The 27,167-nt window shown below is 46.6% G+C and overlaps 3 protein-coding genes across 5 annotated transcripts in view; 2 read left to right on the forward strand and 1 right to left on the reverse strand.

The window, feature by feature from the left end:
• Positions 1-11,436, reverse strand: part of CLDN23 (claudin 23) — a 32,542-nt gene extending 21,106 nt beyond the window's left edge. The window contains exon 1 of the mRNA XM_081845576.1: positions 11,399-11,436. Coding sequence (XP_081701702.1) covers positions 11,399-11,421 — 23 coding nt within the window. The 5' untranslated portion in view covers positions 11,422-11,436. The remainder of the gene's footprint in view (positions 1-11,398) is intronic.
• LOC309332051 (low-density lipoprotein receptor-related protein 2-like) overlaps positions 1-22,005 on the forward strand; it is a 218,584-nt gene extending 196,579 nt beyond the window's left edge. For both annotated transcript variants that reach the window (XR_014152054.1, XR_014152055.1), the window contains 2 exons: positions 18,741-18,863; positions 21,870-22,005. The gene's annotated coding sequence lies outside the window, so the exon portion shown is untranslated. The remainder of the gene's footprint in view (positions 1-18,740; positions 18,864-21,869) is intronic.
• Positions 22,006-22,828: 823 nt separating this feature from the next.
• PRAG1 (PEAK1 related, kinase-activating pseudokinase 1) overlaps positions 22,829-27,167 on the forward strand; it is an 87,227-nt gene continuing 82,888 nt past the window's right edge. The window contains exon 1 of one of the 2 annotated variants that reach the window (XM_081844806.1): positions 22,829-22,920. The gene's annotated coding sequence lies outside the window, so the exon portion shown is untranslated. The other variant, XM_081844804.1, reaches the window with a different exon arrangement.

Below are 27,167 nucleotides of genomic sequence, written 5' to 3' on the forward strand. Positions count from 1 at the left end.
TGGAAGGACAGATCCTGAAGCTGAGGTTCCAATACTTTGGCCACCTCATGAGAAGAGAAGACTCCCTGGAAAAGACCCTGATGTTGGGAAAGATGGAGGGCACAAGGAGAAGGGGACGACAGAGGACGAGATGGTTGGATAGTGTTCTCGAAGCTACCAGCATGAGTTTGACCAGACTGCGGGAGGCAGTGGAAGACAGGAGTGCATGGCGTGCTCTGGTCCATGGGGTCACAAACAGTTGGACACGACTAAACGACTAAACAACAACAAAGCATTGTGTGACAATGGCACACTCTTCTCACTGCCAGAACTTTTGGAAATGCTACATAAGACCATCTCAGTGACAGTCCAGCAACCAACTCTGTACTAAAACTGTCCACGCATTAATGGAGCTGTCTGAAAATTAACTCATCTGCCACATATGAGACTATGGTGAATGACCATAGTCTCATATCAACTGAATGAAAAGAAATCAAATGCCGTTTTTTCTAATAGTAGACACATACATGCTGCTTCCTTCCAGGGGTCAATTTTCCAGCATGTCAAGTAAATACCTTATTTTAAAATTATATCCTGCAGGCGGTAATGCGATGCCTGACTATGTTATCCTAATTAAATGGCTCGCAGCACTCCCTGTAAACTTCAAACCAGGGCTGTGCTTCTGTTCTGAAATGAATACCACCACCCGTCGGATTCTTCTGTTCAGACGCCTGTTGCAGATGGCGCAGGCATAATAAAACACTTGTCTCGGCAGTTATGCGAAGTCTACAAAAAGTTTCCCAGACAGAAGTTGCTTTGCAACATGATGTTAAACTCAGAGCTGGCCCTACCATTAGACAGAATGAGGCAACTGCTTCAGGCGGCAGATAGCTGGGGGGCAGTGGAGAGGTGCTGGATGGCAGAGCTGCCTTAAGCTATGTGGGCTGCCTTAAGATAACCTGCTCTCTTCAGGTGCAGTGGGAGGTGATGGGCTCTATTTACAGTGTTGAAGTAAGACGCAACAGCCAGCCCAGTCAGACCTTGTACATGGAATGGGGAAAGGTAGCATCTTATAATTCACCTCAGGCAGCAAAATATTATGGACTGGTCTTGTTGCCACTGCAGGTGCTTGATGCAATAGTTAGCGTGACACAGTACCCCTGCTTTGCCATCTAGGCTAACCTTCTGGTCCATTTAAAGGTAAAGGGACCCCTGACCATTAGGTCCAGTTGTGGCCGACTCTGGGGTTGCGGCGCTCATCTCACTTTACTGGGCGAGGGAGCTGGTGTACAGCTTCTGGGTCATGTGGCCAGCATGACTAAGCCGCTTCTGGCAAACCAGAGCAGCGCATGGAAACACCGTTTACCTTCCCGCCGGAGTGGTACCTATTTATCTACTTGCACTTTGACATTCTTTCGAACTGCTAGGTTGGCAGGAGCAGGGACCGAGCAACGGGAGTTCACCCCGTCGCGGGGATTCGAACCACCGACCTTCTGATCGGCAAGCCCTAGGCTCTGTGGTTTAACCCACAGCGTCACCCACATCCCTTCTGGTCCATTTAGATAGCAGTAATCAGAATGGGCTTCAGCAATGAACCCATCTGTCTCATGGATACTTGGCGCACTCTTGCAATAATAGCAAAGTTGGAAGCTACCCAGAAGGTTCATCTAGTCAATCTAGTTTTAAAAATCTAGCTCAAATTAAAGAAAAATGTTTTATTAATATCAACCAATAGAGCAAGAGGCAGCCTTTGCAAGGGCTCCTTCCCACCAAAGACCACTCAGATATCACTTTTATCTTTGCCACGTAATGATTTTCAGCTGATGATTGAACTGACCCCAATGAAAAGCACTACACTGGGGGTGGCGCTGTGAGTTAAACCACAGAGCCTAGGACTTGCCGATCAGAAGGTTGGCGGTTCGAATCCCCACAACGGGGTGAGCTCCCATTGCTCGGTCCCTGCTCCTGCCAACCTAGCAGTTCGAAAGCACGTCAAAGAGCAAGTAGATAAATAGGTATTGCTCCGGCGGGAAGGTAAACGGCGTTTCCGTGCGCTGCTCTGGTTCGCCAGGAGCGGCTTGGTCATGCTGGCCACGTGACCCGGAAGCTGTATGCTGGCTTCCTCGCCAATAAAGCGAGATGAGCACCACAACCCCAGAGTTGGCCACAACTGGACCTAATGGTCAGGGGTCCCTTTACCTTTTTATAGGCACTCTACCTGTGACAGCTCATTCACATGTAAATGCCACCACCTGGTACTTTGACTGGTATAGGCACACTAACATAGGTAGACACATAGAGGCTGCATTGCAGTATGTAAGTGATAAACTTAGGAGCCGTAATCCATCTCTAGTTGTGTTTTTTTTATGCATCTCTGTGCTGCAACTAGAATGTAGGTGGAGAGAGATGTTTCGATATGCATTTCAATGTACAGCCTAATGAAAGCAAGGTAACACAGAGAGATGGCGTTCACATTCAGAAGCAAGTTCTGATGTGTGTTTCGCTGTGCCTCTGACTTCTGTTATATTATTTATTACAACATGTATACCCCACAGTTCCTCCAAGGAGGACTGGGATGAGCGTCTTAAAGAGACGCTTCAGAAGTTGTTTGCTGTAATCATTAGCCTAATGAATCCATCCTGAGCATCCAATCTCCCATGTTGACGTAGCCGTTGAGAAAGATGATAAACGAACCTGAGCTTTCCAGTGGCATGACATGTAAACAGAAGCCATCAGGCCTAGTTAATGCCCTTTCCTAAATGCTATCTTTTGGACGAAATAAGTAATCGAGCCGTGAGCAATGCAATTTGAGGTATCTGGAATGACTTTTTTCCCCCCAGAAGACGACACAGAGCACCAAAATACTTGGTGAAAGTTCCATCTATTAACTATCAGGGACTGCTTGGATACAGAAGAGGAATGGTGGGAGGAACCAGGTGGTAAAATATTGGCTGAGACAGCTACTGGTACTAATGTCCCTGGTGAAAAGGGACAGCTGGAGCATATGGAGCACATTTTAATTGTCACCTTGTCCTCTGTTGCTTCTTGCTTTGCTTTGCTTTCCTCTAAGACCCAGGCCTCCTGAAAAATACAAACAGGAAACCAAACACATTGTTGGACTGTATCGCCTTGCCTGTCTGTTGCCTTCACACGCAAACTTCCTTCCGTTACATAGTGTTCCTTTTGTACATGGTTTTGAATGGGGCGCATTAAGACCCCAAACAAGTGTTATTTATTAGCTTCTTGCCTGGCAGTTCTTCTCACAGAACAGACAGATAAAGCGCCCCCAAGCTGGCTTCCTATAGATAATAAGGTTGCGCTCGGGTATACAGCCAACTCCCCAAGGCTGTTGAATTAAAAGCCAGTCTGGGAATTTAAAAGGCAGGTGCCCTTAAAAAAATAAAAATAAAAATCACATTTACGGTTTATTCTCCTACTTGCATGCGCAATGTCTCTTAACATCCTCTGAAAGAGTTTTATGTCGTACTACTGTCCTTGATTCCTGAGAAAGAGGCAAGGCCAGCTAGAAAGGGCAGAGGGGTTTGTGTCAAAATCCCTCAGTAAAGATGGGAACAAGTTAATGTGACAGGGTTTTGGGTGCCTTAAAACTAAGCACTCCCTGGACTCAGCTACATTGATAAAGAAACAACGATTTGAATGCACTATAAACATGCAACACCAGAAGGCGCAAGAGAGCAGGAAATTTTTAAAATGTGATGTTCATAGGAATTTTTTTCTTTTGTTACAACGATCTAACTTCTGACCTATTTAGTGTGTGTGTGTGTGTGTGTGTGTGTGTGTGTGTGTCCCCCACCAGTGTTTAGATCCATCCCCTGTCAGTAGCACTTGAGAAGACTGAGATTCTCCATATGTGGAAGCATTTACTAAGACCCAGCAGCAAGGACTCTTAATAATGTGAAAGGGAAACCTGTGACCACAGAGAGGAATCAGGCTGTTGAGGAAGCTGGGCGACCTGCTCCCCTCCCCCTGGTCTCCCAGAACCTGAAGAGGTATGAAGAGGGCGGAGGAAAGACAGGCAAGATGAAGGAGCCTCAGATTGCTTGAGAAGGAACCATGGGAGGAAGAGCTGTGGGAAGGCGGGGGACCTTCAGTCCTCACAACTGCCTCATAGGGGCAAGAACTACTGGGATGAGCTGCTGTGCCACTTGTGCTGCTTCCGTCTCTGGAGTCACCAGGCTCCACCTCTGAGTTAGATACTCTGCCTGTCACACCAGCTTCGTCTCCAGAGTTGCTGGAGATGGCGCCCAGCTCATTTCCACAATTGGAGGCTGCTGCTCTGTCCATCCCATCGCCTCCAGAGGAGTCGTCAATGCCTCTTCCATCATCCAGGTCATAGAGACATCAGCACAGGCCACCCAGTCTCCCATGAGGACAGCCTGTTTGCTTGCCCAGTCTAGCGAACAGCCCTGTTTGCTGTGCTAAGTTGTGTCTGCCTCATTGCCTTCTATACAGTCGTTCCTTGGGTCCCGAACGCCTTGCGAGTCGAACGTTTTGGCTCCCAAACACCACAAACCCGGAAGCGAGTGTTCTAGTTTGTGGACGTTCTTTGGAACCCAAACGTCCGACGCAGCTTCCAATTGGTTGCAGGAGTTTCCTGCAGCCAATCAGAAGCTGCCCATTGGTTTCCGAACATTTTTGAAGTTGAGCGGACTTCCGGAACAGATTCCATTCGACTTCCGAGATACCACTGTCATGGCATCCCAGGGTCAAGTCGCTTGTTGGAACAATGAATCCTACTTTGCTTACCAATCTGAGCAGAAAGGAGTTCAAGTGGGAGCCCGGACTACTTCTTTTAAAAGGCAAAGCAGCCTTGCCTTCTTTTTCTCCTCGCTACCCGAGTTCAGACTCAGAATAGATAATATTGGGCTGGTGTAACTCAGTATAGGAGCCTTATATAGTCACACTGCCTTTATTTAATGAGGAAGCCGCGGGTTATATTTCTGACTGCTGAATTTTTGGGCTCCAAAAATAAAACAGGTTCTACCGATACTAAAAAGGCAGCTGGCATATTTGTCAAGCACATAGTGGCGGGGTGTGTAGCAGGTTTGCTGGGGGATTTCTGCCGAAGCTTGCCGCTTCCGATTTGCTGTTCACCGTGCAAAACCACTCAATGTTTTGCACTTATCTCACCACCAGTCCTGCGAAACTTGCTAGTCAGCAGCCGCTCAACCAATTCCATTATTTTTATCCCAGCAGAGCATTCCAAGTGACTCTTCAGCATATAAATAAAGGTGAAATGAGATCCCATATCAATAGCAAAAGATACATTAAAGAGGACAGTAAGCAGCCATTTAGGATGTAATTCAGTTCTAAGGCAGCAGTAAAACCTGATATTCAAAGCCTCTTAAAACAAATTAAGTTTTGACATTTAATAAGCCAAAGAGAGTGCTTGATGTCCTCTCCTAACCTTCCCCACTTCCTCTCCAATGCTTGTTTTTTCATTTATCTATTGTTACTTTTTGAATTTTTCTAAAGGAGAAAAAAGGCTTAAAACCACTTAAAAGTATTAACATACCCTCCAGCATTTTTTCGATGAAAATAGGGACGTCCTAAGGAAAAGCGGGACATTCTGGGATCAAATCAGAAACCAGGATGGATTCTGTAAATCCGGGATTGACCCTGGAAAATAGGGACACTTGGAGGGTTTGGATTAATAAGGGTAGGGGAGGAAGGATGAGAGGGCCTGATAGATCTGTACTTGGAGAGTATTCCACGGTGGTGGCACCACCACTGAGAAGGCACTGTCTCTGGTTCCTAATGACCCAGGCCAATGATCAAGCCTCGGTCCAGTATGCCTAAAGGAGCATCTCCACTTCCATTGTTCTGCCCAGATACTGAGGTCCAGCGCCGAGGGCCTTCTGGCGGTTCCCTCACTGCAAGAAGCCAAGTTACAAGGAACCAGGCAGAGGGCCTTCTCGGTAGTGGCACCCACCCTGTGGAACGCCCTCCCACCAGATGTCAAAGAGAACAACAACTACCAGGCTTTTAGAAGACATCTGAAGGCAGCCCTGTTTAGGGAAGCTTTTAATGTTTAATAGGTTATTGTATTTTAGTGTTCTGTTGGAAGCCGGCCAGAGTGGCTGGGGAAACCCAGCCAGATGGGCGGGGTATAATAATAAATTATTATTATTATAAGGCCTCCAAGGCTAAGCCTTAAATCTAGGCAGGCCTATATGGGAGTAGATCAGCCTTTGCCATCCTGGTGCATTCCAGAGGCTCTGGAATACCATTCCCATTGGCTATGCTAATCGGAGCTGATGGGAGTTGTAGTCCAAAGCAACTGGTGGGCAACAAGTTGGCGAAAACTGGAGTGGATGGTGCTTAAGAAAACCAAAGCTGTGCAAAGGAAATGTTGGTACTTTCTGCTTTGTCATTTGTGAGCTGGAGTGCAGTCGAGCAGTCAGGTGCAGTCAGTTACAGCATGGCGCTGTGGTCTAAACCACTGAGCTTCTTTGGGCTTGCCGATCAGAAGGTTGGCAGTTTGAATCCCGGTGACAGAGTGAGCTCCTGTTGCTCTGTCCCAGCTCCTGCCAACCTAGCAATTCGAAAGCACGCCAGTGCAAGTAGATAAATAGGTACTGCTGTGACAGGAAGGTAAATGGTGTTTCTGTGCGCTCTGGTTTCCGTCACGGTATTCCATTGCACCAGAAGCAGTTTAGTCATGCTGCCCACATGACCTGAAAAGCTGTCTACGGACAAACGGCGGCTCCCTTGGTCTGAAAGCAAGATGAACCCCACAACCCCATAGTCGCCTTTGACTGGACTTAACCATCCAGGGGTCCTTTACCTTTTACCTTTTTACTGTAGGGCTGCCAAACGCTCCCAAAATGGTGTCCAGGTGGGTTTTTGCAGAATCGGCAAAATGTCCATGAAAAACCAGATGTATGGCAAGCAGCTCAACAACTCTGTCCGGATTTTCACTTTTGGGAATATGGCCAAGGGTTTAGGGATCGTTGGGAAGTCCCAACAGAAGATTTCCCCTGTTGCTCCAGGAAGGTGTGGCAGTAATGTCTCTTTGAGATGCCGGACTCTGAAAGTGGGGACCTCTTGCTGTGGTCCAAGCTGTGGCACCTCCCTGCTTAGAGCATCTTACCCCTGTTTGTGAGTGTTATGTATTGAAGTTCTCACCCTGGCCACCAGGAGTATCGTGTATATAGTTTTCACTCAGGTCCACGTCAGTTACTTTAAGCGGGAAACCCTGGGTTGTTGTTGCTGCAGGCCAGCTGAGCTGTTTGCTGTTCAGTTCTGTTCCAACTTACAAATAAAGAGCTGCTTTGGAGAAATCGCTGTGTCGTCTGCTATGTCCACCCACTATTTAACACTGGCGACGAGGATGGGACTGATGGACATCAGAGCACAGCCAGATGCGGCAACCCTCTGAGCTGAGCTGAATCACGGAGCTGAAACACTGAGTGAAATCACATGGCAGAACCAATTCAGAGCTGACCGTTCTGGCTAGAGCACTGTGTTCCACCCATCGCCCTCCATGTCCGCATCAAAACCATGGCTTCACTCGTGCCTCTACCGCCGTTTGCCCCAACCTCTGAATCATGGGACTCCTCGCTCGGTTCGACTGCTACCTTCAAGCAAATAAGCTGACAAGAGGGTCTGTAGAGCAGAAGCGGGGCCTCTTCCTTCAGCCTTGTGGCCCCGAAGTGTTTGCGATGGCCCGAGCAATAGTTGTGCCTCTAGCAGTCCAGACAGAGCCATGGGACACGATTCAAGAGAAGCTCCGCAACCACTACGCGGCAAAGCCGTCCAAGATTGCTGCCCGCCATGCGTTCCACCACTGGAACCAGGCAGAGGGGGGGGGGTCAATTAACAACTACACTGCTGCCCTCCGACAGGCTGCAATGCACTGCGAGTTCCGAGACTTAGACGATGCCCTGATGAATCGAATCGTCTGCAGGGTCCGGGACATCCGTCTGCAACGGTGTCTCCTCGCCAAGCCAGATCTCATGCTGCAGAAAGCCATTGAGGAGGCCGTGGCCTCAGAAGCTGCTGAACTCTCCACCCAGGAAATCCGCAAGGCCAGTAGCCCGTATTTAAAAAAACTATATACACGATACTCCTGGTGGCCAGGGTGAGAATTTCAATACATAACAGTGAGTAGTCTTGCTCTTTGCCAGAGAAAAACTGTTGGGAGGAAATGGCCTAGGAATGTCAAAAGGACAGGAGCATAATGTATTTGGGGAATGGGGAGCACTTCAGAGAACATTTGTAGATCTCATGCCAATTGTTCCGCCTTTTCCTTAGCTACCATTTCTTATTCCGCTCTCTCATTAAATTTCCCTTCATTTGGATCAGCGGATTATTAACAGTACATAACTCTGGCATCCCAGTCATGAAGGAGAATGAACCTAAGACCCCAAAAGCAGCATGATCAAATCACGGGGCAGATTACATGGCCACACCTGATCCAGATCTTAAGCAAATATCACACTGTTCACAGCATGCCTACAGGAATGCGCAGGCCTCCCTTGTTTAGAATGGTAATATAATTGGCAGGCGTCTTTAGCGAGAGAGAATCATCCCCTGTGGCTCAATTAATCCTGCCAGACCCTTAAGATTATATACGATCTCTAGAGTTTGTTCCTATTAATCACACAGTGCGATCAATGCACATGACGTCTTGCAGGGAAACGGAAGCAGCAAAGGGAGAGCTCTGCCCCAAAGAATTTCCAATCTAAGCATCCGACAGCGGGGGGAGACAACATACAGCGTGAGCAATGTCACGCTGCACTTAATCCAATATTTTGTTTCTCATGGGGGGCCATCCAGAGTCAGGGCATGAAGGCTGAATGTGTACAGTGGGGAAGAGGGAGAGCCCCCAAATTCCTCTTCCCTCAACCTCTACACATGCTCACTCTGAATGGAACTTGACAGGTGTACAAACCACATGCAGAATTAGCTCTCCAGGACCTGTTCCAGGAAAGGCAGGCTCTCCAGTCACAGATACAAACAGGGCTCTCTCTCAGGGTTGTGGGTTGGAGCCCCACATTGGGCAAAGGATTCCTGCATTGCTGGGGGGTTGTACTAGATGACTGCTTTAGCCCCTTCCAACTTTGCAATTCTATGAGTCTATGATTGTTTGGCCAGTAGTGATGTATGGAAGTGAGAGCTGGACCATAAAGAAGGTTTATCGCTGAAGAATTGATGCTTTTGAATTATGGTGCTGGAGAAGACTCTTGAGAGTCCCATGGACTGCAAGAAGATCAAACCTCTCCATTCTGAAGGAAATCAGCCCTGAGTGCTCACTGGAAGGACAGATCCTGAAGCTGAGGCTCCAATACTTTGGCCACCTCATGAGAAGAGAAGACTCCCTGGAAAAGATCCTGATGTTGGGAAAGATTGAGGACACAAGGAGAAGGGGACGACAGAGGACGAGATGGTTGGACAGTGTTCTCGAAGCTACAAACATGAGTCTGACCAAACTGCGGGAGGCAGTGGAAGACAGGAGTGCCTAGCGTGCTCTGGTCCAGGGGGTCACGAAGAGTCGGACACGACTAAATGACTAAACAACAACAACAACATGATTATTTGGACCATAGGGTGGGGAACCTCCAGCCTGCGGGCCTAATCAGGCCCACTAAGGGCCCTAATTTGGCCCACAAACGCTTGTTCTCAGTTGGAACTCAACTGCCCCACGCCAGACACCAAATGATGATAGGTTGGGGGGCAGGTACTTTGTGACTGCAAAGGTGGGTTTTGGGCTGCCCCAGATTGTTCCTCTACATGAGGGGATTGTGTCCAGTGGCTTTTAAATTTGGCACCACATGCAAGGCAAGCCAGGATTGGTTTGATCCTGAGTGAAGCAACCCTCTGACACAAATACAGTGGTATCTCTAGTTACGAGCTTAATTCGTTCCGGAGGTCCGTTCTTAACCTGAAACTGTTCTTAACTAGAGGCGTGCTTTCGCTAATGGGGCTGTTGCACCACCGGCACACAATTTCCGTTTTCATCCTGGGGCAAAGTTCTCAACTCGAGGTAACTCTTCCAGGTTAGCGGAGTTTGTAACCTGAAGCGTTTGTAACCTGAGGCGTTTGTAACTCAAGGTATAGTCATACCTCATGTTACGTCCGCTTCATGTTACGTTCTTTCAGGTTACATCCCGCAGCGACCCGGAAGTACTGGAAAGGGTTACTTCCAGGTTTCCCGCTCGCGCATGTGCAGAAGCGCAAAATGACGTCATGCGCATGCGCAGAAGCGTGTGCAGATGCGCTGCTGCGGGTTGCGCTCTTTTCATGTTGCGAATGGGTCTCCGGAACGGATCCCGTTCGCAACCAGAGGTACCACTGTACGACTCTACTTGAATCCCAATTAATTCTGGGCTTTTAACACTGGCACTAACTGGGTCCAGAAATGCCTCTCACATTTCTTTTATATTCCGGGACATTTTCAATGTGAAGGGCACCCAAATTCTGTGGTACCTCGGGTTACGTACTTAATTCGTTCTGGAGGTCCATTCTTAACCTGAAACTGTTCTTAACCTGAAGCACCACTTTAGCTAATGGGGCCTCCCACTGCTGCCGCGCCACCGGAGCACGATTTCTGTTCTCATCCTGAAGCAAAGTTCTTAACCTGAGGTAATATTTCTGGGTTAGTGGAATCTGTAACCTGAAGCATATGTAACCTGAAGCGTATGTAGCCTGAAGCATATGTAACCCGAGGTACCACTGTATAGAAAGAGCTGCAGTATGATCTAGTTCAGATTCCTACATTGCAAGGGGTTAGACTAGATGACTCTTGGGGTCCCTTCCAGCTGTACAGTTGGGGAATTTCAGAGGGCAGGGGGGACAAAGAAGCCCTGGCCTTTGTTCTCAGGACTTTCTCTGAGCTATAGGGATGCCAACCGAATTTTCCACGCTTCGTCCGCTGTATGTGAATTGGGCCCTCTGTAAATATAAGAAGGGCCGTGGGCTCAGCAACACTACACTTGGCTTAAAGGGCAGCTGGGAGCACCGCAAAGTTAAAACAAAGGAGGTTTAGAAAACGGAAGGAGCGGGAGACCCAGGGCCCAGTGCAAAAGGCTTGGGTCTCCTGGGGCCATCCCACAACAACACCCTTGCCGAACATGCAAGGAATGTTCTGCCTCCTACTTTGATCAGTGGGCTGAAGTTTTCGGTATCTGAAGAAACCGGCTTCTGCCTTATTTAAAGACAAAAGAGGAAATGCTACTACTGGGGGCTGTAGCCATGGCAGGGGGAGGAATGCAACTGGGTCAGCCGCCCGAGCAGTGACTGTGAACTGGTAATTCAATCACTTTCCGACATCTGATCATTCCTGAGCTAAGTCTGAGAAATGTTTAAGAATGAATATATATATATATATAGGCAAGAAACAAAGAGAGGGGAAATAAAGGGAGCAATGGGGTGGGAGGAGGGAGGAGCGATTTACCTTTCACAGAGGGAGGGAAGCATCTTGTTTTGCGCATAAGGCCATTGGTAAGATCCTGCTGTGCAAGTCCGCAGCCGCACGGTGCAGCCGAGCGACTCTCAGCGCAATCCTATACATGCCTGCTCTATAGGAAGCGAAGCCGTGTTCCGCAGGGCTCATTCTCCGCCGGCAGGGGCCAAACTAGATGTGCGCTTAATGTGCGTCTAGCGACTATGCACCTTGCTTTTCTTTAACTAATTGCAGGCGCAGAGGTGAAGCCCAATTCTCAAAGCAAAGGCAGAACATGAGGAGTGGAGGTTTGTTTCTTCCTTTCCTTACTGGTGCCAAGATGACTGTGCTATCATCATCAGCTGTGACGATGGCAGAGATATCAAAAGTGATGCAAAAGGAGCAGGGTGTTGATGTCACCGCATGAAGATTGACAGCTCCCTAACCCAGTATATTTAAACTAAGCATCGCAATTGAGCTTTGGGGCTGAAGTTGATAATTTTTTCAACAACAACGTACTACCAAAGGTTTTTTTAAAAAAATAATAATTCAGTTTTAATTTACTTTCAAACATACAGATCCAATACTTTCCCAATACACATATATTTTGACTCCCACCCCCACCCCTTTTGCAGTTTCTTATATTATTAATTCTTAATATTGCATTTCCCCTGTTATTCCAAATATTAAATACTCCCTGATTTTTCTTTAATATTACATTTGACTGCTTGTTTTAGGTTAATCCTGCTAATGAATTTATATGTGTACAAAAATATTTCAGATATTCCACAAATTTTCCCCATCCTTTAATAAAGTGCATTTCTCCTTGGTTTCTTATGGTTCCATTTCGGCATAGTCCATCAATTTGATCTGCCACTCCTCCTTGGTTGGGACACAATCTTCTTTCTGTTTCTGAGGGATGAAAGATGGAGGGAGCAGGTGAGGGTTGCAGGGGCAGGGAAACGGAAGGGAAGGGAAGGAGGAAGGTGGCAGAAGGGAAAGCAACAAGTGGAAGGAGGCAGATGGGCGGGTGGACCTATGAAGGAGGAGGAAGAGGGCAGGCAGAGCAGAGCAGACCTGACCTCAATGGCAGTGGCAAAGAGGGGAATCTTTTTGAGCTTCTGGTCTGTTATGTATTCAGTGGTCTGTGTTTGCCTGAGCTTGAGTCTGGACTAAGGATTCTGAGCCCTGTGTTCTGATTCGATACATGATATCCAATCACAGAACATTTCAGGATTTGGGGCTCTGCCATTGGCCCTTAAACTCTGAGCTATGATTTGGAGCTTGGATGTTTAGACAACCAATCATGTTGGAAGTGGGAGTGGCCCAGACCTTCAGAAGTGTATATAAGCAGTTGCTTCGCCCCTGTTGTTCAGTTCTGTTAGTTCAATAAAGGTTTTTGCTGTTATCATTGTGTCTTGCCTTGTGGGGAACCCACCTGCACTTCATGGTCCATGGTCTCTTCCGGCTTTGGAGTTGCAGATACAGCTCCTTGCCAAGGGCACAAGGAAGCCTAGCTATGCTTCTGTCTTAGAACTGTAGAGTTGGAAGGGACCCTGAAGTTCATCTAGTAGTCCAACCCCCTGCAATGCAGGAATATCCATACAGTGGTACCTCGGGTTAAGTACTTAATTCATTCCGGAGATCCGTACTTAACCTGAAACTGTTCTTAACCTGAAGCACCACTTTAGCTAATGGGGCCTCCTGCTACTGCCGCACCGCTGGAGCACAATTTCTGTTCTCAACCTGAAGGAAAGTTCTTAACCTGAAGCACTATTTCTGGGTTAGTGGAGTCTGTAACCTGAAGCGTATGTAACCTGAGGTACCACTGTACAAGAATCGAACTTGCAACCTTGGCATTATTTGCAAGGTACTCTTCAGCCCCTCACATGGTATGTCCCCAGGTCACAATTTAGGAGGGACTGCTTTAGCGAAAGTGGCTCCTAATGTTCGGGTGCTTCAGAACTTTGACTTTTCAATTATGCTGCTTTGTGACTCTTGTGACCTCAGTCATTCGAAAGATACTGCTTTAAAACCGTCCCGGTACCAGCAGCAAGCGACCCATAGAGACGTGTGTTACCGTCTTTACAAATAGGCATTTTAAAGGATTGCCACAATAAACCACCGTTAATCCTCAGAGGGGAAAAGTGATATTTCAAAAAAACTGGTTTGGCAGTAATTGTGAAACCCACACTCTTTTCTGATCATTTCCTAATCCCAATGTTATTGCTGGCATAGGACCTTAAAATGCAGAGACTGTATGACTCAAATCATAAGAGGAGTGACACTTTGCAATCATTAGCCAAATCTGCGAGCCCTTTCCCTACAGTAGACCCACACACGGCCAGTTCTCCCAACCTAAACTGAGGCCTGGCAGAAATCTTAATAGTTTACCAGGCTCTGCCTCTTCAAACAAGAATGGCATTGGAGTGTTAATCTTGGAAACAGTCTCTAAACCTCTAACCCAAACTTCCTCAACTTCTGTGGTGCCCAAAAACAACCCTTCCCTTCAAAAATAATGTAATAATTTGGGTGATTTCACCTTCTGGGACTTTACACTGCAGATTGGGGTTGGGGTTGGTCTTTTTATTATTATTATTAACTTTTCCTTTAGTCAATCCCTTCCTACCGGAAAATGAAACCTATCCAAATCCCCTTTTGTATAGTTGAAAAATGAAAGTATCCCTCCAGAATGGCCAGATGACCCTTTAACCTGTGATTCAGACACCAGTTCGGTTTTGAAATAGTTGAAATAGTTACTTGAGAAAAAACAGAAGGGTTATGAATGTGCCTGTTAGAGATGGGGCGGGATGATTTATGGAGCTTTTATCAGTCCATTGTACAAGCCAGAATTGCAGTGCTTTGGGGCTGAGAAGTCCCGCTCCTTTCTAGCTACAGCACAAGGTCGCTGCAGTTCCATCCCCTGGTATGACCATTGCCCTCTTCCTCTCACAGGCAGACATACTGTGAATGCCTTTTCTCCCACGCTTCTGGGGGAATGCTGGTAGCATTCTCTCTGATTCTAATATTAGAAAGACCACTGGTCCATCTAACTCAATACTGAGCACCTCCAAGCAGTGTTTTGTTTTGTTTTTCTAAAAAAAATAATGTTTAGGGGTACTCTCATTTTGACTCAAGAAAATCACCATTTTATAGTTCAAACCGGGAGCAGTAAATGGACAAAAGTACAAAGAACATGCATTACATCATATTATCACACATCCACATTCCACACTGCTTCACACATTAAACCCTCACTTCCGTCTGAGACTCAGGAAACACTGGGAAAGGAAAGGAAGCCACCATCGGAGGTGGTAACAACGAAACTGACCAATCACAGTGCTCGAGTCCAATTCCTACTTCACACATTAAACGCTCGCTTCTGTTTCAGACTCAGGAAACACCGTGACAAGAATTGAGGCCGCCATTGAGGGTAGCAACAGAACTGATGATTCACCGTGCTAGAGAAAATTAGTTTCTTCTCCGGTTAGATTCACAAAATGTTTAGGAGTATGCATCCCCCTGCGTCCCCCCAGAAAAAAAGTACTGCCTCCAGGCATCCTTTTTATTGCGCATCCATGATGTTTGTGTTCATGATAGTATCAGGACAGCTGTATGCAATCCCACTTTCAATACCATTTGCGCCAGCAGACGTTTCAGGGTGGGCATAATATTTCTTTTCTAATCCGTGTGTGTCACATTGCCTCCTGCTGAAATCTTGTACCACAAACGTTCCAGGTCTTTAAGCAGAGGCTTGACAACCATATGTCAGGAGTGCTCTGATGGTGTTTCCTGCTTGGCAGGGGGTTGGACTCGATGGCCCTTGTGGTCTCTTCCAACTCTATGATTCTATGATTCTAGGGTTGTTGTTGTTTTGGTCCCTTTTTGCTCCTTCGCAGCAAAAGGACGTGTGGATGAGCCAGGATCCTTCCACCATGGATCCACTAACGTTGGGCCAAGGATATGTTGCAAAATGCAGCTTCACAAAAACCGCAGTCTGGAAGGGCTCATTGTCTGTGCTGACAGGTACAGCTCTCCAAGGATTTTTGGGGTGATGTGGGGCTTGAACTCGGGACCTCCTGCATCCAAAATGTACACTCTTCCCCTGTAAAAGGTAAAGGGACCCCTGACCATTAGGTCCAGTCATGGCTGACTCTGGGGTTGCGGCGCTCATCTCGCTTTATTGGCTGAGGGAGCCTACGTACATCTTCCGGGTCATGTGGCCAGCATGACTAAGCTGCTTCTGGCGAACCAAAGCAGTGCACGGAAACGCCGTTTACCTTCCCGCCAGAGGGGTACCTATTTATCTACTTGCACTTTGATGTGCTTTCAAACTGCTAGGTTGGCAGGAGCTGGGACCGAGCAACAGGAGCTCACCCCATCGCGGGGAATCGAACCACCAACCTTCTGATCGGCAAGTCCTAGGCTCTGTGGTTTAACCCACAGCGCCACCCCCATCCCTACTCTTCCCCTGAGCTACAGCCTATTCCCTAACTCTGAGCAGCTGCAGCGATGGCGGTGGGGCTTAAACCACAAACCACAAACCCCACAGCCCTTTTGTACTCGCTTTCCCTCTCTGTGCAAGCAAAGACTGAAAGGAGCTATTGTGTGGCAGCAGGTCCCCACGATAATAGCCAGTTCTCAACATTTCATCTCTCTATCACACTAAAGCATTGTGATTCATGTAGCCGGAAAGAAGCAACTCACAGGGACACAGGAGCCATGGTAAAATTCTTTTTTTACTGAACTGAGAGTCAAACAAGAAACCTGAAGCCCAGTTGCAAAGTAGGCTAAGATTAAAGACTTGCTCTTCCTCATCAAGAAACTGAGATCATCTGGCATACAGAGTTCACGTGCTTTTATTTCCCCTCTCCAATATAAGTGAATGCTTCTGATGGAATGATACAGTATGTGTAAGGAGTTCAGCCTACACTCCTGGTTGATTGTTCGGGAGCTTCAAAAGCTTTCTTCAGCCCGAACATCACAGCGACCGATGCCAACTGACACACTTAGGGATCTGCAGAGTTTGCGCATCATGCCTGTGACAGACCTCAGCAACTCAGCATTTTGGCTAATCTACTTTATTTACATACAAACACACACGGAGCACTGCAGGATGGCTCCCTCTCTCTCTAGCATCAGACAGCAAAGAGAGAAAAAACAAAGGACAATAGTCCCACTTCACGAAACACAGTAACACAAACATCCTGTCTTTGTCACTTCCCACTCCGTGGAGTCAAAACATACACCACCATGTGAAAGACAACAGCACCACGACTGCGATCATAGAGCAGGAATTCTAACAGTATGTATGTGCACACACTTCAAACCCTCTAAGTGTCCCTGTTTTGCAGGGACAGTCTCAGAATTACCACCCTAGCTTCTGACTTGATCCTGGAATGTCCCTATTTCCCCCACTGGTGCTGCCACTGCTGAGCTCAGGGAGGAGGATGAGCCAGCCCTTGCCTCGAGCGACAACAGTGGCAGCTGTGAGAGAGCATCCTGTAGGCCGCTGCTGCCAGCCTCCTGCCTTGGGCAGCTTGTAGTGGCGGGTACAGCCCGAGCAAGGAGGAAAGGCTGCCTCTGCCAATGCCTGGCCCATGTGACGCGCCAGATTTGAGGTGCAGGCAGGGCCGCTGCCCGGGTGAGAAGGAAGTGGGAGTGGAGCAGAGTGCGAGGAGTCTTGATTTTTATAAATTTAAAACAAAAACGCTTTGTGTGTCTGCATCTAATCTTGCCCTTTTCTAAAAGTTATTTATTGCTGTGTGTTTCTCTTTTTGTAAATTTACCAAGAATGAAATGAAATGAAATCGGGATCAAGGGGTTTTCTCAGACGGTGGAGGGAATTATTATTATTATTATTATTATTATTATTATTATTATTATTATTATGTATACCCAGCCCATCTGACTGGGCTTCTCCAGCCACTCTGGGCGGCTTCCAACACAATATTAAAATACAGTAATGCATCAAACATTAAAAGCTTCCCTAAACAGGGCTGTCTTGAGATGTCTTCTAAAAGTCTAGTAGTTGTTGTTCTCTTTGACATCTGGTGGGAGGGCGTTCCACGGGGCGGGTGCCACTACCGAGAAGGCCCTCTGCCTGGTTCCCTGTAACTTGGCTTCTCGCAGTGAGGGAACCGCCAGAAGGCCCTCGGCACTGGACCTCAGTGTCAGGGCAGAACAATGGGGGGGGTATGTGTGCTTTGTCCCATTGGCAAAATGGTGCTGGCACTCGCTGTTATTCTGATAGGAAATGATCTGCAGCCGGGGGGGGGGGGCACAAAGAATGGGGTGTCGAGGAGGGCCAGTTCAGGGGGAGGAGTGACAGAAACGTCCCTATTTTCATCTGAGGAATGTTGGAGGGTATGACATGTGATGGCTATATATACAGAGCTTGACTGCTCCCATGAAAGCTTTTAACTGTATCCTGGCCCTGCCTCTGCCCCCAACCACTATAATGACAATTTTGTTAGTAACTACTGCAATGTAAGGCCGGCACTGGATTCATGCCCATGAAATAGAGTGATTTCTGAAAATCCAGCAGATAAAAAAGACATTGATTGCTTCCAAATGAGTGGTCACCCTGACTGATTTTTGCAAAATTGGTGTGGTTTATATAATGTTGTTAAGTGGTGGTTCTCCTGCACTTTCCCCTGTATTTTTCCATTTATTTTTTGGAAGCCGATGTATTGTGCAAGAGTACTTTGTTGTTGTTCAGTCGTTTAGTCGTGTCCGACTCTTCGTGACCCCCTGGACCAGAGCACGCCAGGCACTCCTGTCTTCCACTGCCTCCCGCAGTTTGGTCAAACTCATGCTGGTAGCTTCGAGAACACTGTCCAACCATCTCGTCCTCTGTCGTCCCCTTCTCCTTGTGCCCTCCATCTTTCCCAACATCAGGGTCTTTTCCAGGGAGTCTTCTCTTCTCATGAGGTGGCCAAAGTATTGGAGCCTCAGCTTCAGGATCTGTCCTTCCAGTAAGCACTCAGGGCTGATTTCCTTCAGAATGGATAGGTTTGATCTTCTTGCAGTCCATGGGACTCTCAAGAGTCTCCTCCAGCACCAGAATTCAAAAGCATCAATTCTTCGGCGATCAACCTTCTTTATGGTCCAGCTTTCACTTCCATACATCACTACTGGGAAAACCATAGCTTTAACTATACGGATCTTTGTTGGCAAGGTGATGTCTCTACTTTTTAAGATGCTGTCTAGGTTTGTCATTGCTTTTCTCCCAAGAAGCAGGCGTCTTTTAATTTCGTGGCTGCTGTCACCATCTGCATTGATCATGGAGCCCAAGAAAGTAAAATCCCTCACTACTTAGCTGTTTATCCCAATGTACCCGCTTTCTTTGCAGTGGTCCAGGAGCATGCACTCTTATTGCGCAAAGTGTGTATACCAGGCTCTACCTTAATGTGCGAGAGACCTGCGCAGAAGGGCAGCAGTCTGGAATTGCCAACTGACATCACCTCCATCAAATGTAGGTCAGGCTGTTCAAATACATTCCTTTGTGCTCAGGTTTTTAATGGCGTTCTTTTCTGAAAGCATAGCTTTACCTCTTATGACTATGTATTCTGGCTTCTTGCCTAGTATATATAGTGTCTTTCATACATCCATTTTGGGCTCCACCTTCTACTGATATGTCGCCAGAAGAAGAATTAGCTTGCAGGCCATACAAACAAGAAAGGTTACCTGTCTCCATCATACAGAGTCCTTGCTGTTCTTAAAGAAATCCTTTTAAAAACTTTACATTCTAATCCAGTTACATGGTATGATAGATTTGTGGGGAAACACCCCCCAACCCCCCCCCCTAGAATTTAATAAATGGTAGGATTTTGATTAATTGGGATATGGATGAAAGTACAATCTGCAGTACAATACCTGGGTTGGCTACCAGCCTGGCTGGCCTAGCAAAGAGCAAATATGTTAACACAACAAAAAAGGTTGATGGGCCATCTAGTCCTTTGGCCTGGGGAGACAGATGTTGCCAAGGTGATGGGTGTGTGTGTTTGAGATGACAGGAAAAGGGAGTCTTGAGCAAGGATTGCTGGGAAGAAAGTAGAAGAAGATTAGGATCCATCTTGGGCAGGCTGGCTGAAGGCTGGCTGCACTGCTGTGGGGGACAAGCCCCTCTTGAAATGACCATGCTAGACTCCCTCCATACAGACAGAAGGTGTAAATAGGTGAATAAACCTTAGGACCACAGACCCTGGGTGAGTGCTTGGAACCCCATAGTCTCTTGAGGTGAGGGGAACTTTTGTAACAATATGTTTGGCCAGAATCAAATGCCCCCTTGATAACACAGAGAATACAGGGCAACAGACTTTTGCAGAAGGAACTATACAAAAAGAAGATCAGTCAATACATTACACAGGTCTGCCACTCCTTACAGACACTTAGTTGAAATGGATGTGAATATTTCCACAGATTCCATGCACAGGCATGAATGTGAACGTACCCAAGGCATGATCCAGCCAAGTTCTGGGTGTGCTAAATCCTGCCCCAATGTATCCCATTGAAATATACTCAGAGTTGCAAAGTGATTTCATGCTCTTTATTCAGCTCATAGTGGTGAGGAGGAATGAATGAAAGTCCCCTCAAAGTATCTGCTTTATATACATTATTTACACAATGGGCTGCACATGATTGGCTAATTCTGGAATTCTACTGTAAGCCAATCAGGTTGTGGATTCACTTATATCTGGAGCATGATTGGGTGGTTCCTGCCAACCAATCATACTGCTGCATTGTTCTAGGACCAATCAGACTGCTGCATTCTGAATCCTATTGTTCTAGGACCAATCAGACTGCTGCAATTTGGATCCTATTGTTCTAGGACCAATCAGACTGCTGCAGTTTGGATCCTATTCAACTGAAGCGTCTGTAACCTGAAGCGTCTGTAACCTGAGGTACCACTGTATTCCCAACTATTACACTTATTTAGTTATTAATTACACTGCCTTTCCTCCAAATAACTCAAGGTGGCGTACGTAATTCTTCCACCACGCAATTTTTCCTCACAACAAGCCTGTGAGGAAAATTATATTGAGAGATTGGACCAAGATCACTCAGTGATTTGAACCTAAATCTCCTTGCTTCTAGTCCGACGCTTTAACCACAACACCATGGTGTGGTGTGCTGAAATTTAATTGGTCAGCAATCTTATAATTGTTTAATGCCGGCTGGATCTTGCCCATTGTGAGAGAGTGGCGTCTGAGGCATGTTAATATCACTGATACTAAGCTGGTCAGGACTTGCCGGTTTACCTCAGTGGCATTACAAGAAAGTCCCACCAAGCTGCAACATGCAGTCAACACAAAATTAGCAGCTGAGGCAAATTCTGAAAGAACCGTGCCATTTGATGAAACGAGGAGCAAAGCACATACTTGTAGCAGACTGCCCTGGAGAATTAGATAAGAAAGGCTTGAACAAAACAAGACCTCTGCTAGACAAATCCAGCTCTGAAAAATATTTTATCGTTATCCTCGGTGATTTACAAAGCGATTAGTTGGTATTCAGTTTTGCAAGCATAGCTGTCACCAGCTGGGATTCGAAAAGGTATGCATCACTTCAGGCAGGAATTAGTCACAATAGCATCGTCTGGTTCACAAGATGTCCTCAAGGGAGTCAGAGAGAGGATAAGGCTCGTACAATTGCAATTTTCTGGTTGCTAGCTTCGTCAGTTCATGCAGGGTGGACTTGGGTCTTTCAGATTTCAGCGGCGCCCCTTGCAAGGCCAAAATCCAGTGTTTTTCACACCTCTTGTCTTCTGTTCAGTATGTGCTCTATGTCACAGTTGCGCTGCCCTAAATTTGCCTCTGATTCGTGCACCAAGGGAATAACTAGAGAAGAAGCTACAGAGGTGGCAAAGGGATAGATTCTTCTGCTAGTTCAGGAGGCTGCTGCTTTCATCTACAATGACAAAAGCCCAATTCCACAAGTTAATTGGGAGCAGAATCTATATAACTGCATGCTCCTAGCATCCTATCTCTCGTAGGACCTTAGGACCAAATCCACGGACTCCCTGCACTTTTCTGGAGGACATGGAAGTGAATCCGTGGGACTACCCGAAAATGTTTGCAGGTGTGAACGGTATTGAATGTGGGATCCAATTGACTTCCTCAATAGCAGAGGAGTACAAATGATCAGGAAGGTGCAAGAAGTCCTTGTTTGGCTTTGCCTGTTTGGGGCTCTAGCGCCACCTACTGTTGGTCTCCATGTCTTCTGTCCTACAAGTCCTAATAGGCAGAGGCGGAGCTAGCTGCTCCGGCACCCAGACTGGCGCATATATTGTGCACATGATGGCGGGGCTAGCCACCTATGGGGCGGGGCTAGCATCCCAAGGGGCGGTGCTGCACCCACCATTCACCCCTTCCTCCGCCAGTGCTAATAGGCAGCAGGAATCACTGCAATTACAGAAGAAGAAAAACAAGCAACAGAAAGCAAGTGAGTCACAATATTTCACGGATTCTCTCCTTCCATTCAGGATGCATGTCCATAGTGACTCATGGAGAAATATATCAGATAGGCTCCACTCAGAGAATGACATGGAGTAAACCTTTTGAGTGTAAAAGCTAAGTGTGCTTCCAATTTTATTTCAGAAAAATGTGCTTCTGCTATCCAAAGTATGATGAAAAAATACTACAGTGGTGCCCCGCAAGACGAACGCCTCGCAAGACGGAAAACCCGCTAGACAAAAGGGTTTTCCGTTTTGGAGGCGCTTCGCAAAACAAATTTCCCTATGGGCTTGCTTCGCAAGACGAAAATGTCTTGCGAGTTCCTGCGGTTTCCCCCCCCTTCCCCCCTTTTCTAAGCAGCTAAGCCGCTTATCAGCTGATCCACTAAGCTGATAAGCCGCTAAAAGCTGCTAAAAGCCGCTAAACCGTTAATAGCGCTAATCCACTAAGCTGTCAATGGGCTTGCTTCGCAAGACGAAAAAACTGCTAGACGAAGAGACTCACGGAACGGATTAATTTCGTCTTGCGAGGCACCACTGTACTAGAATACTAAAAAAATGCTAAAGTAGTATGACAAATACTATTTTAATTATTTTGTAGGAGACATTTCAGCTGGTGTGGGTTTATTTTTTTCACCCCTGTATATCTAGTCAGATGCGCTTATTGGAAAGTATTAAAAGCTGCATTTATCCTTCTCTGCACCTTACAAATAGCACCACTGACGCTTCTACACAACCAGCAATAGGAATGCAACCCTGCAAAGTTCAAGTCAAATACCCTGAGCCGAAGACTGCCTGGCTGAGTCAAGCTTCAGACATTGTTCTGTGATTTATTAAGGTAATTTGGGTTAATGTTTCACAGCAGTGCGTTTATATTAATCTAAATGTTGGGTGTGGGGGAGTGACAGGTTGCAAAAGATCCCTTATCAGCCTTCCAGCTCTAGAGTCTATGAGGATTCTTGTATTTCCAGATGCCTCCTCTTGTCATTTTCAAGGTTCTTCAGCTCCCCTTTGCAAAACAGTCAGAGGGGAGTGGTCAGAGGGAGAAGACTGGCAGGAGGAGGAGTCAGAAGCTGAAGAGGTAACAGGGCTTAGTGAGCGGGGAGACTCTGTGGCAGAGAGCAGCCCAGAATCAGAAACTGAAGCAGGAGAGGAATCATAGAAACAGAGAGTTGGAAGGAGGCCCAGAGGCAAAGATGGGTCAGGCTTATGAAGAGGCATGAGGCTCTCCCCACCATTCCAGACATCCGGCCTGAGGATTTACCAATGACTGGTGCCTAGCCTAACGTTGCTTCCCTGAGTTCGGGTTCTGCCAAGATGGGCTGCAACCACTGCCCACCCTAAAACTGGGTAAGTGGCCATTAGCAGCCAGTGGCATGAAGTGAGAACATTAATAAGATAAATTTTCTGTGTTGCTGGGTGCACATTCCAACAACAGTAATGGAGGTGGGGAGGAGAAGCCAATCTGAGGTACCATTTTTATCACCTCTCTGTGATATGTGCATTATAAAATACGCAGGTGCATGTACATCCAGCTCAGGGATGTCTCTTGGCTTCAGGTGTTTTCATACTACCTGTGTGTTGGCTATGGCTGATGGGAGTTGCAGTGCTGGCTGAGACTGATGGGAGTTGTAGTCCAAAACATCTGAAGGACACCTGGTTAACCAAGGCTGCTGTACACGTTCCCAGGCTTATGTGGTAATGACAAAGGTGACTGTAGTCATGCTTGGTGAGGAAATTCATTAAAGGAATCCCAAGTCTTCCCACTGTATCAACACAGCAAATATAGAATTCCTGCCATGTGGTATTGAGGGTAAAGATAAAGGTAAAGGGACTCCTGACCATTAGGTCCAGTTGTGACCAACTCTGGGGTTGCAGTGCTTATCTCGCTTTATTGGCCGAGGGAGCCAGTGTACAGCTTCTGGGTCATGTGGCCAGCATGACTAAGCCGCTTCTGGCAAACCAGAGCAGCGCATGGAAACGCCGTTTACCTTCCTGCCGGAGCGGTACCTATTTATCTACTTGCACTTTGACATGCTTTCAAACTGCTAGGTTGGCAGGAGCAGGGACCGAGCAAAGGGAGCTCACCCCGTTGCGGTGATTCGAACCACCGACCTTCTGATTGGCAAGTCCTAGGCTCTGTGGTTTAACCCACAGCACCACCCGTGTCCTGGTATTGAGGGTATCACCCCTTTAAAGGAGCTATAAAAATTATAAACAATAATTATTAACAGCGCATCTGGAGATTATGGTGTCAATTTTACACCCACCCACCCCAACCCTAATTTGAGCAACCAAACAACAGGGATATTTGTTTCTTCTCTATATGGCCTCCAGTGAATAATAACACAGAGAGAATTTCCCCTCATGAGGTCTCACATTATCTTTATTTCCCCCCTTTGTTAGGAAACACGTAGACTGGAAGTGTTTGCTTTTCCTCTGGCCTTATCGTATTTAATTAAAGCTCTTGAGAATGTTTCTGATAAAGTAGTGAGTAGACTATTCTGTGCCTTATGCAAACAACAATTCTCCCACAGTCGATGCCTTAAGAAAAGCCTTGGTGAGGGGCGAATGCTTCAGTTTGAAAGGGATTAATGGGCAGAATGTGACTTGTCACTTTCTAGCCATTATTATCAATATCCACGAAGGCTATTTCCATCAAGGCTAGCTCCCAGTTAAATTTTTCTCATTCTTGAAGTTCCTGCCCTCATCCTTTTAATCTGCTCTTGCCAGCTTGTAGCAGCTTCAGCCTGTGGTATGTTTGTGTGTGGTAGTCAGACAATGTTTGCAGCCCAATCCTAGGTGTGTTTTTATGCTGAAGGAAGTCCCACCATGTTCATTGGAGCCTACTCCCAAGTAAGAGACTGTTTAAGACTGCAGCCCCTGTTTTGAAATATGGGCCTCCTTGCGCAGGTGCAGGGCTTGGTGGCTCAGAATAATTAACAGGATATCATTTTATGCATTGCCAGAAGAGAAAGCAAAAGAAGACACAGGTTTGTGTAAAATGCACACATGCTAATTTATCTGTATAGATGCAAATATAGAAATAATTACTATGGGAAGGACTCCAGTAGTGAGTCCCCTCAGCAGAAGCCGTGCAAAGCAGACTCTTCAAGGGTCCCTGTTTTCCAGGGACAGTCCCGGATTCACAGAAGCCATTCCAGTTTCTGATATGATCCCGGAATGTCCCACTTTTCCTTAGGACATCCCTATTTTCATTGGAGAAATGTTGGAGGGTATGGAATAGGATGTCCCTGTTTTCATTGGAGAAATGTTGGAGGGTATGCAAAAGGGCTTCCACTTGGGCAGCTGGACTTTCCACCCTCGCCTCCCCCTGTGCACTGACCGAGCCAGCAGTAAACCACACTTAGCAAGCTGAAATTAACTCTTTACAGACATACCTCGGGTTAGATGTTCTTCTGGTTGAGCATTTTCAAGTTACGATCTGCGGCGACCCGGAAGTAACGGAGCGCGTTACTTCCGGGTTTTGCCACTCGATCCCGTTCGCATCCAGAGGTACCACTGTATTAGCAAAACAGGATTGGCACAGGAGTGTCAGGCCTTGCCCCCATGAAACAATTGCTGAGATTAAGATCCCTGCCTCCCCACAGCCGGCTATGTCTCCTCCTGCGGCATTCTTGCCCAAAAGTCTGCTGGGCCCACTGGGTTACAAGAACCAGAGAGGCAATCTTCTCGGAACAAATGGGATCATTTGTAACAGGAAGAACACGCCTCGTTAAAGTGTGCCTGTTAATGCTCCTAGGGTGTTTGGGTGTGTGGGTGTTGTCTTATCAGATATGCTTCTCTCCAACCCCCACCATTTGCCACTGAAGCCACAGAACCCTGAGGGTCAGCATTCATAAAGTTTACGATACTAACCCTTTATCTGTTTTGGCAATCAGCTGGCTCCTATTCTTTGTTTGCTGTGAAAACAGAAATCTCCCCCCCCCCCAAGCCAGCTTGTAAGCAAATGAAAGAGCCACGATTGTACTCAGGTGTGGTGCTTTCTTCTTAATGTGCTACAGGAAAAAATGGAGGCAATGCTCCCAGTACGTTTCTGAGCACAATTCAAGTACAAGTCTTATAGAGCAAAAAATACGGTAAGTTAGGCTTCGAGAAGCCCAAGGTTGCATAGTGGGCTTTGTGGAATTCGAACCCGCTGTGTCTTGATCTAAGCTCAACACTCCAGGCACTATATAATTTCCATGCTGGTGTTGCAGGAGGATCCAGTCTTCTCTCTCTCTCTCTCTCTCTCTCTCTCTCTCTCTGTGTGTGTGTGTGTGTGTGTGTGTGTGTGTGTGTATGTCTGTGTGTGTCTCTCTCTCAGGTCAGAGCTCTGTCTCCACCTTTGGAGAGGTAGATCTAACACATCTTATGGCACCTTTTTCCATTCTGCCTGATGGTGTGTAGTGTCACTCTCTCTCACACCCACACACCCACACACCACTGCCAGGACTGCCTATGCCTGCTTCCATCCATTTTCAAATGGACACACTGCAGAATCAACCTCCTCCCACGAGCTTTTATTTCTTGAATGAAATCAGTTTCTCAAGAAGTACTTTTCAGGGCCAAATATATATATGTGTGATAGATCTAGATTGTGCAGTGGTACCTCAGGTTACAGACGCTTCAGGTTACAGGTGCTTCGGGTTACAAACGCTTCAGGTTACAGATTCCGCTAACCCAGAAATAGTACATTGGTTTAAGAACTTTGCTTCAGGATCAGAACAGAAATCTTGTGGCGGCAGCGGGAGGCCCCATTAGCTAAAGTGGTACCTCAGGTTAAGAACAGTTTCAGGTTAAGAACGGACCTCCAGAACGAATTAAGTTCTTAAGCCGAGGTACCACTGTATATGGACTGTGTAGGAAAATACTCAGTCTCCATTGATTCTAAAATAAAATGCTGTGTGTGGAGGCAGCCTAAATCCATGGAGGGCAGTGCAGATTGCTTTAATGTGGAATGCATTTCCAAATTGGACAACTGTGCTGCCCTAAATCAGAACACTTCAGCCATCAGATATCTGCCCGCACAGCCTTCAGCCCACAACACTCACAGCAATCAGTGTATTTTGATGTGAGCAGAGGGAACCATTTTATTTCAAACCTAGACAGGCTATGCCAACATTTTTCTCTGGGGGAAGTTGTTATCTGCAATCTTTTACAAAGGAAAAGGGAAGCTAACATTTATTGTGCAGTCTTTGGAGTCTTGGTAAGGACTGTCTCAGTTATATTCTTTATGTCCCGGAACACAGAGATGAGTGAGAGTGTGTATTTTATTTTATTTTATTTTATTTTATTTTATTTTATTTTATTTTATTTTATTTTATT

The sequence above is a fragment of the Podarcis erhardii genome (assembly GCF_964252035.2).
Source record: "Podarcis erhardii genome assembly, chromosome: 17".
Classification (NCBI taxonomy): Eukaryota; Metazoa; Chordata; class Lepidosauria; order Squamata; family Lacertidae; genus Podarcis; species Podarcis erhardii.